A 14284-nucleotide genomic window follows, 5' to 3' on the forward strand; every position below is an offset into this window, starting at 1 on the left:
GCCAAGCAGGGGCCTTGCCAAGACAGCCAGGCCCAGTCCAGCACATCCTAGTGTCAAGTCCTTAGTGCATCCCAGGCCTTCCAACCTCCCCAGATTCTTCCAGCATATTCTGAGCAGGTCAGGATGCCAGGACACCCATTTCAGAGTCCAAGCTCAGAGGCTGAGCAATGCTCACAAGCCAAGCCTATCTTAGAGACACCAACTGGCCAGTGGGAACCACTCAGGGTTTCCAAGCTGTGGCCTCCTGGTACCTGAGAGGGGTCTCTGAGCCACTCTGCCACATCCATCTGCACTCTGGTCTCTGCCTACAGCTGTCAGAGGCTTAGAGTCGGAAAGAATGGGTCCACTTGTGTTACTGATGGGAATTACCTAGGCCCTAGGGCAGCTGACCTTACATAGGGCACTGCCCATGTCCTAGGCTCCCATTAACCCTGAGTGTCCTTTCCTCTGTCTGACTGACAACTCAGCAGCCTGGACCTGGGTGGCCATTTCCAGGTTCCCAGGAGTCTGACTGCTAAGGATCAGTCTGAGAAACCCTAACCTCACAAGCAGGACAGTGAAGCCTCACACCACCTCCGGCTCCACAAAAGCCATGGGTGCCTCCTGCCTAGCTGGCACTATTCTCCAGCCAACCAGCCCAGAGTTGGACACAGGCAGATAGTCTCATGGGAACTGAGCAGGATCCCAAAGGAGGCTGCATCCGTGAACGCCCCAGCTCAGGGTTCTGGGGATGAAGGACCTGGGCCCCATATCACCTGTACCACACAACAAAGGGTACAGGAACCTTCTAGAATGAAAACGTGGCACAGAGGCTTTGGGGGGAGAGTCCCAGATGGTGCGATAGCACATTCTAGTTGCATGTTAACAGCACACTCTTGTCACCTCAAGTCACTCTGTCAACTCTGTCTTTAAATCAAGAGCCACCCTCAGGCTGGTGTCTTTGTCTCTGACTCTTGGCAGCAGGTTTTTTCCACCCCTGGTCTATTTTAAGCTCCCTAAAAATCTGACAGAGAAAATCCCCAGACTCAGAGCAGGAGAGAGAAAATTTTGCCCACAGGCAAGGTCCACAGCAGAGACCACAGCTCGGCCAGGAGTGTTCGTCAGGCTGTCCAGCAGTGACTAGCACATGAGGATAGGTCCCACTCACCCACTCTGGCCCTGCCTCCACATGGGACCCCTGCCTGCCTCAGGCAGTTAAGACTGTCATGACCCTCCTTCCCTCTGCCTGAGGATGGCTGGTGGCCTCAGGCTTAGGTCTGCTGTGTTGCCCTGATCAGCACTCACTTGGCTCGCATGAGGTCCTGGTCCTTGAGGGCAGAGCCCTGGAGGTAGATGACCCGCTGGGACCACAGGGGAATCTGCAGCACCCTGCGCACCTGGACGTCCATTTCAGAGGGACACAGGATGACCACGTAGTGGTCCTGCTGGCAAGGCTGAATGTCAGTGTCTCTGAGCAGGCTCCTGTCCCATCCCCAGACTGTTTCCTGGGTGATGTCATCCCAGGGCCTTATTGGACCACCACAGATGCTCCTCCCACCCCCAGGACATGATAACCAGGCTCTAGAGCACTCAGGAGCCTAGCTCAAGCATATGGCATTTCTGCGCTGGAGTGGGAGTTGGGGGTTGAGGGGCGGCAACTGTTCTGGGAGCCTAGAAGAAATCTGAGGCCCCCAGGGGGTGCCCCCAGCCTTACCTGGAGCCGGGGATGGGCATAGAACTCATTCAGGAAATCCATGAGGAGGTCAATCTTGAGGGAGCTCACACACAGGACTACGTGCTTCTCCGTCCGTGCTCGGTGGCGGCTATAGTTACCCCCTGACTTCTGACGCTCCATCCAGAGGTAGACAAGCTCTTCAAACTGTGGAGAGGGAGCAATGAGCACAGGCCTCTGGTGGGGAGCAGAGGGCAGGGCAGGCTGTGGGGCAGCAGCTACATGGAGATGCCAGGTGCTGAGGACAGTAAAAGCAGGCCTGCTTGGCTGGCAGGATGCAGCAGGATGAGCTGGGCCTGGATCTGACATGTAGAAGGTGGGGTCAGAAGCTGTGCTGTGTGGCACAGTTATGGGAAGTCCAGCTTGTGGTCTCAGAAGCTACATGACCAGCAGCGGATGCCAGAGCCTGCCAGAGCCTGTGCTCTAGACTCCTGGACAGACACGAGAATCTTGGCTCTCCCTGTTGGCTTTCCTGACAGTATTAGGAAATCCACATTGGATGCCTCTCTATCAACAGTGACAAGATCAGTGTTCAGGCCTCCAGTGGGGTTTCCTCATGCTGGATGGGAAGAGTTGTGAGGTCTACCAGATTCACATCTGCCTGGCCCGTGTGAGCTGCTCAGTCCTGGCTCTGCCCAAGGCTTCACATTACATGTAGATCTAAGGTCAGGTGTCCACTGTCTGTTCCACTTTTGAGCATCAAGACCCCACATCTCTAGCCTACTTCTAGGAATGTGGCAGTGGGCCTGATGGCTGTGTCCACTCCACAGGTGATGTGACCATCAAGGGTCATCAAGGACTCCTATGGGTCCTCACAAGGAGACTTGTAGCCAGGGCGTGTTGGGGAACCCGGGGCCTGCTGCAGTGGGCTGCTGAATCCCTGGGGCTTGTTTCTAGCCTCTCCCAGGCCTCACTCTTCTCACATGAAGTGTAGGGGTGTTTGCAGCTGTGGTGAAGGGGGTAACAGAAGGACTGACATTGAGTCCTAAAGCAGACTCACTGTCTGTTCAGAATCTCCAGATGGGAGCTGATCTGGAAAAAAGTGTGTGTGTGTGTGTGTGTGTGTGTTTGTAATTTGTTGACCTGAGGTCATCTTAGATTATGGTGACTTCTAAATCCAATATCCATGGGGTGCTTGTAGGTGGAACAAGGGCCACAAGATCATATGGAGCAGGGCATACGGTTGGGCATATGGTCAGGAGGCTGCCACAACCATGATACCAACTATCAGACAATGGGTCTTGAGCACCCCCAGTTCCACCCCCCCCCCAAAGTCCTAGCCCAACCAGAACTTCATTCTGACCTGGCCTCCAGAGTAGCCATTGCCTACATGTTTGGATACTGAATCTTAAACATGCGACCTCTGTGGAGGAGAGTGACCCTCAGCATCAGGGCCCCATCTCAGAGCCTCCAAGAAGGCTCTGGGGCTACTGGGACAGGGCTCATCCTCACTTGGGGAAGAGACTGGGGAATCCAAAGAGAGTCCTGATAGACAATGAAGGCTGAGACTTGTATGGATGGATTGTCCCTGGCACTGTCTCAGCTCCTTCTGAGCCAGGATATCGTGAACAAGCTGGTGGGGCTGTGAGATGAGAGGCCAGGACAAGCTTCAGATGGCTTTGCAGTGAGAACGGGACCTATAGTGCGTAAGTGGGGGCTACCAAAAGAGATGACTTCCTAGAACCTAGGAAAGCGACGTTATCTGGAAAAATCAATGGGGCCTTTGCAGAGATCATGATGTGGACTTTATGTCAAGAACACAATTTGATGCTAGGTCAGGATGACCACCAGGAGCTGTGGCTGATGAATCTGGGCTGTCACTGTACCATCAAAGCCCACCAGGATAAGCTGACATGGGTACCAAGTGCAGCTAGGAGAAAGGAGAAGCAGGCAGAAGGAAGCGATGGTGAGCCACAGAGGAAGGCCATGCGCAGGGCCCAGAGTTTGGAATTTTGTCTGTAAGCCAAGAGAGGCTGAGGGCCGAAAGCTGCATCATGGCCAACTTGATGCCTTCAGAGCTCTCTGTGAACCATGCCACAGGCCTGAGGTCTCCATAACTGCGGAGTCTGCTTCTAAGTCCAGGTGTGTGGCCAGCTTCCAGCAGTCTCAGGAGACACCTGCACACTCCAGCCATAGCGACTCTGACCAAAGCAGACCCATCTTAGATGTGATGACAGATAAAGGAAAACACAGGCCCCACTCAGACACAAGCTTAACGAAGGGAATCCAGCAAATCTCAGCAGACTCCAGCATAATGCTGTCAAAAGTCTTACGTCGTGTTTCTCTCAGGAATTCAAGGATGGGTAATATTAGATAGGCAACTGCATTCATTTTTAAATCTGTAAAAACCCTCTATTATCACTCCATTGGACTGACAAAAAGTATTTAATTAAAAAAATTCTGGTTCCACCAAACTGGGGAGAAGGTGTTTAAGCAGAGGCAGGCATCTACCCAAACCCAACAGGTTGTCACAGGGAGGTCAGAGTGACAGCTCAGAGGCTCATGGTTAGACTGAAGAGGGAGTGAGAGACTGTCGTTCTTCAGGGGCAGCCCATGAAAGCTGACCAGTGTTTGGTACAGCTTGCTAGATACATACTGCACACACCAGCACTGACAGAGCTCAGAAGAAGAAATGCAGTTTCAACCCAGGACAAAAAGACAACGCGGCCTGAGGAAACATAACAAGAGCTTTGACCCTGGATAAACCAACACTTGTGAAGGTTTTTGAGCTAAGAGTGGTGGCACACACCTTTAATCTGAGCACTCCTGACACAGAGGCAGGAGGATTTCTGTGAGTTTGAGGCCAGCATGGTTTATAAGCAAGCTCCAGAACTTTGCAAAGCCCCAGGAATGTCAGAGACTTGCTAGGAAATGCTAAAGGCTAGTAAGCCACAACCTGTTCCTTGGCACACGTGTCAATATGATTTTCATAGGAATCCTCATATGGGGAGTTGGTCTTGAACCCCCGAAGGCTGAGATTACAGGTGGATACTACCAGAGGCCTGGCCTGTGAATTACACAGAATAGCAAGGATCTAGGAAGCCTCTGAACAGGAGAGTTAGAGACACCTTCCAGAGCATCGTGTGCAGAGCCTCAGGAGTGGAATGAAGAGATGTGCATGGGCCAAGTCAGGCCCATTCCATCTTATCATACACGCTCCATTCTGGGCGGGCTTGGCCCTCTATGTGAGAAGCTAACCCTAAACTTTTGCAAGAAAACAGACTTGTGACTGAGGGAGGGAATGGTTGTTTTAGGTAAGAGTAAAATGTTAAGGGGAAGTTTGGTGCATTAGACCTCATTAAAACCTCAGCTGGAGAAGAGCAGGGCCCTTGACCAAGGCTAGGAACAAGATCACAGAGCAGCAGCTGTGAGCAGAATGCTCTAGGACTGGCTTCTAGACACAGAGAAGATAGCAGGTGGGAGAAATGCCTGGAAGGACCGTGGTGGTGGTGGTGGGAAAGGGATGGAACTAGCACACTTCGGGCTCTCAGTGCAGCGTACTCTGGACAGGGGCAGTGGAGAGGCAGGCTGCTCTTTCTGGAAGAAGTAGGGAGCTGCCTACTGGGCTTGGGGTCAGTGCTCCACTGAGAGATGGGACTAGCCCAAGGGCAGAGCTCAGAGTCATCCCTAAAGCTGTGGCTGGGAAAGGGTAAATTTCAGCCCCACAGTCTGTCTGCATAGGTAAAGGGATCACTCGTACCTAAGACCCTCTGGAAAGAAAAGCCTGTGCCCCATGGTTGCTCTTGTGCAGAACACCACCTCACTGTTTACTAGGGTCTAGGGAGAACCTATGACCCGCCGCAGACCAGGGAGCACCTTCTCTGGCCTCAGTGCTCTCCTGGGAATGGCCTTCCAACAAGTGCTCACAACCACCATGGATCCCTCCTGTCCTTTGTCACTCTTCAGGGAGTGCCTTCTGATGTCCCTGTGCTGAGCACGAGGACTTACTTGCAGTGGGAGCACCACAAGGGTGACACAGATCAGGATGACCACCAGGAGCTGGGATGGCCAGATCTTGGGTGTCACATCACCGAAGCCCACAGTTGAGAAAGTCACGATGCAGAAGTAGAAGGAGGTCAGCAGGTTCAAGTTGCCACCTGCTCGCTCCAGGTGCTGGATCCCACAGGTCCTAGAAACAGGAAGATCAGGGCTGCAGCAGTGGGGCAGGGGCTGCAGCAGTGGGGGAGAGGCTGCAGCAGTGGGGCAGGGGCTGCAGCAATGGGGCAGGGGCTGTAGCAGTGGGGGCAGGGTCAGCAGTAGTGGGGAAGGCTGCAGCAGTGGGGGAGAGGCTGCAGCAGTGGGGGAGAGGCTGCAGCAGTGGGGGAAGGGCCGCAGCAGTGGGGCAGGGGCTGCAGCAGTGGGGGAGGAGCTGCAGCAGTGGGGCAGGGGCTGCAGCCATGGATGGGAGGAAGTGAATGGAAAGAGATAGGGCTGCAGTGTGGAATGGGGCTGCCTGAGTTGGCTGCTGTGGCCAGGGAAACAGGACATGCCCACCTCAGGACATGTCACCTCCCAGAGTGATAGGCTCTACCAGTCCTGAGAACCCTGTCCCCTAGGACCTAAGTGATGCCTCCCTGACCATAGGATACAGGTGACTGGTCTGGATGCCCATCACCCACAGGAGGACCTTGGCCCTTTGGCACTGAGTTTAAGTCTGAGCTTGGAAAAGCTGCTCGTCCTAATCAGGAGGCAGTAAGGCAATGGGGCTGCATTGGTGAAGGGGGAGCCTTAGGTAGCAAAGGTGTGTGGCTGCAGCAGTGATGGGTAGGGCTGCCACAAGCCTTGCCAACCTATCCACCAGGCCCTGCAGCCATTCCTAGCCAGCTCATTCTTGCCTGAAGGATAGCAGGAGGTGACTGGGCCTCTTAAAGATGGGGAGCAGGGCCACTCCATAGGCAGGCACAGGAGGCTGGCAGGTTGGCCCAGATGACCAGAAGCTCCCCACTCTAAGTGACCCTCCAAAAGACCCTGGCTGCTTCTAGACTCTGTTCTCAGCTGAACATCAAAGCAAAGGGTCCTGAGACCCCACTCAGCCCCTGGGCCAGGTTCCTTCGGGGTTGCAAACACAGCCAGCTGAGCAGGACACCTTCAAGTTCAGATGTTGGGCCATTGTATCCCTGAGCTCGGGACACAAGAGTGTGGAGCTAAGTTCTCCCGTCAGCTTTGTGTCCCATCTGTCACCTCCCCTTGGCTTGCTTCTAGGCTTGAGGTCTGTCTGAGGAGTGTGCTAGTCATGGCCACCTGATAGGTCCATGAGACATCTAGGCACTCACCCTGTGAAGACCAGGCACAGCAGGGTGCAGAACAGGATGAGCACCTGGTTGAACATGGCTGACTGTGTGCGTAGGATGGCACGGTGGAAGTCATTCTGCAGAGAATGCAGCCATCAGAACCCACAGACACCCTGATGCATAACAAGCAGAGGTCTAGTTACCCTTCCATCCCAGAGGAGGGTTCCAGGCAACCTTGCCCTGTGCTGGTCACTCTGACCTCAGCTTGTTCTCAGGATGAGCCATGCCCTGGGCTGAGGTCAAGAAGTGCCAGAGGGCAGATAATGTTTTTCTTCAGAACTGTTGTCACTGTGCAATAGGAGCAGGGCTGAGTCCAGGTGACTGGCTACCAGGGGGACAGCTGTCATCCTGGCTTTCATTTACAGCATGGGTAACCTTGGACATCCAGCAGAGGCTAGCCATAGAGATAGTCGGAACCTGAATTCTCCTCCTGATGCCGGTTTTGGGGCCCAACTCTGGTTGTGCTTGCTCACACCCACACACCCTGTCCCAGCTTCTCAGGCCTGGAAAAGCTGTCTCCACAGAAAGAGGAAGCTCAAGGCCGGACTAGAATACATCACTGTGGCATGCGGTCTCTGGGCCACTGCCTGGTCCAGCCACCAGGTGGGAGCTGGCAAGGGCCAGGCCTCACTTACGATCATGTTCTCCAGCGCATGCTTGGCCAGCCAGCAGTTGAGAAACACGGGGATGAACAGGTTCCGCAGAGGTGGCCAGAAGACCTGTGGTGTTGGGAAGAGGTCAGGTGGGGCTTGGGTAGCAGAGCTTGGGGCTGGGGCTCACCCACCGTGATGATGAAGGGCAGTGTGTTGATCATCTCCAAGACGAAAGATACATGGAATATCTGCTCCCAGATGTTACCCTGGGGGACAGAGGGACTTCAGAGCCAGTGAGGGGCAGGGGCAGGGCCCTATGGCAATCAGGGTCAGGAAAGGGGGCTGGGAGTTTAGAAATAGGGAGACATAAGGGTTGGGAGTGGACAGTCTTTGAGTTAGGGATTCATTGGGGGATAGAGGAAGGGCTATGCAGAAAGGACATGGTGGGGACTCAGGGCAGGATGGGCACAGGGAGGGACTCACTTTGTAGCTGAGGTAAATGAGGAGCATGGTCTCTAAGAAGCTTATTGTGGCCACAATGACCTGAGTGAAGAAAAGCAAAGAGACTTGGAGCAGATCTGGGGACAGGGCCTCACCTATGAGGGACTCAACAGGCAGAGTCCTAAAGAAGCTGGGCAGGCATGTGTGTGTGTGTGTGTGTGTGTTTGTACAGGCCTGCCTGCACCCTAGCTGCTGAAGTAAGATGTCTTGATCAGAAAGGCTTGCAGGCTAAACTGCAGTAAGTACTCTAGGCCCTGGCTAGGTTAGAGGGCAGACCAGACTCTGTCCCTGCCCTTTTGAGGCACCCTGTGGGCCATCAGGACTGATGAGGCAAGGAGGGGTGGGGAAACCTGAGGAGCACCACTAAAGCTACCTCAGGAGGTGGAGGTGGAGGTGGCTGTGAGGGGGTGGGGCTTAGTTGGCAGTACTCCTTGGACCCTGGGTAGGGATGGAGCCTCACTACAGATATCCTGCAGAGTCATCCAGGCTGGAGACACACAGGACTGGGACAGAGCTGGGGAAAGACCCCTCAGAAGCTCGCCTGAGTTATTGACCCCCACCTCTACTTTAAAGGAAGATGGTTAGATAGGGCTAGGTAAGGACAGACAGCAGGAAGGACAGGTTCCAACCAAGAAAGAGATGAAGGTGCTAGTGTGCCCTCCAAAGTCTCTGGGAAAGTCAGAGTAAGAGCTGTGAGGCCTTACTGAGCCTAAGTCATTTACTTAGTGAGCCTGAGTCCCTTGCTCACTTGACATGGGACCAAGCTCTCTTCTTACTGAGCCTCCAGGAGCAGTCTCACTGTACAAGGAAGAGAGATAAGTTGGGACTCACCTGGATCACCCACAGAGCCATTTTCCTCTCCACCCACAGGATGGGAGCCCTAGGAAAAGAAGGGAAGTGAGCCCTGGGCAGGATGACAACTGCCAGGACACTTCCTCGTCGGGCTTCAGAAGAGCGTCACCAAGGTAGTGAGAGCCCAGTGGCCAGATGTGGAGGGTAATCACTCCCCTCACGCGGGGAGCGTCTGCAGCACTGGCTTCAGCCAGTGTGCTAGGGTGCTGCTGAGCATGTCCCAGAGTGGGCATCGCCTCCACTAGAGCTGGACAGCTGAACTCTCACCCTGGCCCAGTGTGACCTGACAAATGGGAGCCCGGAGCAAACTCACCAGTGGAACTCAGAGGATGAGCCATTGAAAGTGTAGTTATACTTCGTGCAGCCCCAGCTGTGAAGAGACAAAAGCACTGGCCCAGACACAGACTTCCAGGGCTGACGCCAAGGACTCAGAGTATGTGAAAAAAAGCCCCATTTGCTCACGCAGGGCCCACCTCCAACTGAAACTGGTGCTCTAACATTTAAGGAGCCTCCCTGGCCTGCAGTAGGGAAGCTCTCTCACCAGTCTGGAGCTCTGGGCCCTACAGGAAGATGCTGCTCTGGAGAGAGTGAGGATGACAGGTTCAGGAGGCCCCTCACCCACCGCACAACCACAGATGTCCCAGTGTGGATGCACAAGCCCTCTGGAGGAGCTTCCCGAACAAGCCTGGATAGCTAGCTCCTATCCTAAGGAGAAGTATTAATGCTCACCTCCAAACCACTTGAAGATAAGCATATCCGAGCATTTGGGAACCAGCTGATGAGAAGCAGACTCGACCAAATCTGCTCCAGGCCAGACCCAGCACCAGGCTCACAGAACCCAGAACGGGGCAGCTCCTAGCCTCTCCTTTTGCAGTGAGCTACTTCTCACCCAAGCTTTACTGGGGCTGTTAGACTCAGCACCCACAGAAGTCTCTGAGCCATCCACTGACCCTCTCTCTCCTCTTCTCCAACATCTATACTCACCTACCCCTCCTTCACCACATCTATGGTCCATGCATCCACCTACCCACCACCATCTGATCTGTAATTCATATATCCATCTATTAATGCATCCTCTTGTCCAATATCTCCTTGGCATCCCGACTCCTAACTATCCGACTACCCATGCATCTATCCATCCAACCATCTACTCATCCAGCTATACATTATCCGTCACTCACTCACCCACCCGCCACCTAAGGATCCATCACCTACCCCTCCCCCACTATCCCTGCTGGTGACTGTGAAGGACTTGGATCCTCTAGGGAGGTGCAAGCAGAAGTCCTGAGCCTTTGGGACGTGGAGAAGGTGAAACAGACCCAGGAAAGTGTTCTGAGTGAGTTATAACCTCTGTTTCTCCTCAAACATCTATAGAGACTCTTCCCTCCTCTGACCCGGACAGTGATGAGAGGTTTGTTCTCAATAGCATGTGAGGGGTTTTTTGGCCTGGGAACCCTAGTTTTCCTGAAAGTGGACAAATGAAAAAAGGAATTCAGTGAAACTCTGCACACAGGTTCCAGAATCTGGCCTCCTGCCTGGAGATTTATAGGACCTCGGCAGCTCAGGCATTCAAACTCCAGGCTCTGTCTAAGGAGTCCTTTAGCATCTGAGCCCACTTGTCAAACCTGCTGGTATGGTATTGGAGTTAAAACAACAACAACAACAACAACAACAACAACAACAAAACCCAAAACAACAACAACAAACCAAAAACCAGGCCTCAGTGGAAGTAACCAGCGAAGGGAAGGGCCCAGACAAAGCATCCTCAGAGGGATGAAGGAAACCAGGAGATGAGGGATACAGAACTCAAATTTGGGGAGGAGTGTCACCTCAGAACAGAATGGAGAGAATAGAAGGAATAGAGTAGGAGGCAGGAGAGACAAGCATATAGGACCCAGCTTCCAAGCCTCAAAGGACACAATTCAAGACAATCCTGGCACCGAGGGCAGTCTGGGTCAGTCCAGGGATGAGCCGGAAGCATGCCAAGGCATCCCCAGGCCCAGAGAGGCCAGCGGCTTTCAGGGAAGACAATGAAGCCCCGAATGGATCTGGGCTCGGAAATAATAGCATAGCATCTCACAGAAGGCTGGGCAGTGAGAGGACCACAGAGAAGAAGACTTCAGGGGAAGAACTGCCAGCCTCATCAGCTGGGGGCCTATACAGACACTTGCTAGCATATACCTCTTCCTCGAGGAAACACACTGTGGCTGTGTGCACAGATCTACCCTGGGGGCCCCTATCTTCACACCCACCCAGTTACCATGCTGGGTATGACTAAGTGACCCTAGGCATGACTTTGGGACAGCGTCACACTAGGAGAAGGAAAGATCCACAAGGCTCTAGTGACAGGACTTCTTGGGAGTCTGGTGAGGTGTTGGTCACATGTCCCCCAAACAGTTGCCTGTAATGCCAGTGGAACGAAATGGAAAGGCTCAGCCTCGGGACCCCGACCCCAGCCCCACAGGTCACCCACCATCCGATGCCCTGGTCTGGGTTGTCGAGCAGGACACGGACGATATACAGCAGGCAGGTGAGGAGCTTGAGGGAGAAGTTGAACAGCCGGATCCTCAGGCCTGTTAGGAGGGGAACAACAGGGCGGGAGCATCAAGGAGCAGGTCCGCCCCTCTGCTTGGGGCTCTCAACAGCTCCCTCCTGAAGCAGCCGCATAGGCCTCTGTCTCTCACTTGTATTCCAGATGTAGATGACAGGTGTATCTGTACCAACCTTCCCCTGCCAGATCCACCTGACCACTGATAACGCACTGAGACTTACAGTGCAGAGGCTTGGGGGTGCAGGGGCCTGGGGTACAGGGGATTTCCCGAGGCCACTTCACTCATGGGGTTCGATTTAGGGGACTTGGAGCCACAGCCTCACCTCCAAGCCCCTTCCTTCTTGCATCCCAGGTGGGTCCAGAATGGCCAAGCTTAAAGCTGGGAAGGAGGAGGGGAAGCACGGAGGTGAGGATCGCTAGGGGGTGCTGGAGTGACAGAGGGGAGGTGACTCAGCTGGCTCCTGGAGACAGCCTAGACCCAGTTCAGCTCAGGGTCCAGCATGGGGGCCGTGTCTCAACACACTGGGCTTCCCCAGGATGCTCGGGTGACCATTTCCCTCCACATATAGGTGGGACATCTCCTTGGACTCCCAGCCCCTGCCCATCCCTCTCCACCCAGAGCACTCCAGGCCCCTGACTCACTGGATCTTTGGTTTTTGATGAAGAACAGCTTGAGCCGCTCTTTGAAGGTGTTCTCATTGACATAGAACTCCACCTGGACCCTGAGAAAGGAGAGGAAGCTGGGGCTTGGGGTCAGAGGTTTAGGCCCAAGGCAGCTGGAGCCTCAAGCCAGGACCAGAGCCCCAAGCCCAACTGAGTTCTTTCAAACCACATGAGCAGAGAGGAACTTGGGAGGGACAATGTCCCTACTTTGGACCATCAAGGTCTATGTCTAAAGCAGCCACTGGCCCTCACAAAGCCTCCCCTGAGTACAGCTGCAGCCACTGGTGTACCATCTGCTCAGCATCTGGAGCCCTCCAGGATCCAAGGAGATCAGGGCTACAGCAGCCAGTGTTCTGGGCGTTGGGTGCTCAAATCTTCTTAGTAACTGTAAAAGCTCCTAAACAGGAGCTCACAGTCATTACGTCTGGGATTTGTGTTCTGAGGCCTGTAATCATTACAATCTGGAGGATGGTCAGAGGGCCAGCAGGAAGCAGTTATCCATAAGCTGCCCCTCTAACCATACTGTGGACCTGGCCACCGGTCTTCTGTCCTCCATCCCCGATCTGCCATGGCACCACACACAGGCCAGTCTCAGAGGTGCGGCCACACCCACGTTCTCTGAGGTCTGAACATCACCCAGTACAAACAGTGAGTGAGCTATTCACTGCTCACTGATGCCCCAGTGCCACACCCAGGAAGAGCCAAGTGTTCACTGAGATTAACTGTGGCTAATGGAAGATAAGCCTCTATTCTCAGTATCCCAGCCTCAGATGTGGTCCTGCTCTCCTCAGCTTCAGAAACATTCAGAAGCAGGAGATGAAACATCCGTGCTGACTTAGGAAGAATGGGGGAGTCCGAGTTTGGAGCCTGGACTCCTCTAGCAAGTGTGGCCAGCTTGCAGCATTTCCCCTGTGAACTGGGGCAGTCAGCTACCCTTGAGAGGACACATGCCTCCTACCAGTGCATCCTCCCCAACAGGCTGCAATGTCCCTAGGATGGAATGATGTGGGACACAGCACCAGGGACCATAGGACAGTGTAGGGTCACAACTCAGAAGGCTAGAAAGACAGTGTGCCCTGCAGACTTGTCTTGCTGCCTGGGAGGACCCTGCATGGAGAAGTTGCTGCCTCTCTGTAGGCAAAGGAGACAAATACCAGCCAATCTGTTTCTAGCACTTCCCGCTCACTGTTACTGTCACCTGGGGAAGGGGGCACCAAACCCAGGGCAGGTAGATTCTGAACATCACGTTCCTCTGATCAGATACTGGTTCCGTCAAGACAGTTGGAGAGTTTCATGTCAGTGCCTAGCTAGGACTGACTATTCCAACAGCCCCAAAGTGTTTAAACTAGTCATTATCAGAGACCTGAGTTTGACCCCCAGGTCTCAACATGGTGGAAAGAGAAAGCTGACTATTCCAAGTTATCCACCGATCTTCACACCCGTGGTATAGTACATGCCTGTCTCAACAAGCACGTACCAAGAAAAAAGTATAACAAAGTATTTTTAAAACACCAGTCAGCCTAAAGCCTGGTGAGTGTCGACTACTGGGTGCTCAGGAGCCTTGCCCTAATGCCCTATACCTGGGCTGGGGAGGGGCCTGGGTCACAGTGGGTTTGCTGGTCACAGAATTCCGTAAGGGTTCAAAAGGCCTGGTCATCTTGCTTGGGACAAGGTACCATTGGTGCAGGGCCATGACTAGATCCACCCTGGACCTCACAACAAGCCAAGCTTCCCATAGGCAAGTAGGGGCCAACCCAGTGCTAATGGCTGATGTATCCCAGCATATCCCACTATACTTCTGAACCTCATTTTACCAAACATCTCACTGTCCCTCAATACACCCTTCTAGCCGGGCGTGGTGGCTCACACCTTTAATCCCAGCACTCGGGAGGCCGAGGCAGGCGGATTTCTGAGTTCGAGGCCAGCCTGGTCTACAGAGTGAGTTCCAGGACAGCAAGGGCTATACAGAGAAACCCTGTCTCGAAAAACCAAAAAAAAAAAAAAAAAATACACCCTTTTATCCCAGCACATGTCCCCTTCTGCCCCACAAATGACACTGTACACCAGCAAGCTTCATGCTCCACATTGTTCGGCACACCCACTATGCCACAGCACACTTCTT

At 53.8% G+C, this 14284-nt stretch overlaps 1 protein-coding gene across 8 annotated transcripts in view; it reads right to left on the bottom strand.

Annotated features, from left to right (window-relative positions):
• Kcnt1 (potassium sodium-activated channel subfamily T member 1) overlaps positions 1-14284 on the bottom strand; it is a 55450-nt gene that overhangs the window by 18893 nt on the left and 22273 nt on the right. For all 8 annotated transcript variants that reach the window (XM_029474315.2, XM_021184601.3, XM_029474314.2 and 5 more), the window contains 11 exons: positions 12142-12221; positions 11422-11521; positions 9262-9318; positions 8928-8976; positions 8079-8138; positions 7787-7861; positions 7638-7721; positions 6985-7079; positions 5660-5840; positions 1694-1858; positions 1285-1421 (listed from right to left, as the gene is read on the bottom strand). In XM_029474315.2, coding sequence (XP_029330175.1) covers positions 1285-1421; positions 1694-1858; positions 5660-5840; positions 6985-7079; positions 7638-7721; positions 7787-7861; positions 8079-8138; positions 8928-8976; positions 9262-9318; positions 11422-11521; positions 12142-12221 — 1083 coding nt within the window. The remainder of the gene's footprint in view (positions 1-1284; positions 1422-1693; positions 1859-5659; positions 5841-6984; positions 7080-7637; positions 7722-7786; positions 7862-8078; positions 8139-8927; positions 8977-9261; positions 9319-11421; positions 11522-12141; positions 12222-14284) is intronic.

Source organism: Mus caroli, unplaced genomic scaffold (assembly GCF_978045245.1).
Source record: "Mus caroli unplaced genomic scaffold, Mus_caroli_1 scaffold_2, whole genome shotgun sequence".
Taxonomy (NCBI): Eukaryota; Metazoa; Chordata; class Mammalia; order Rodentia; family Muridae; genus Mus; species Mus caroli.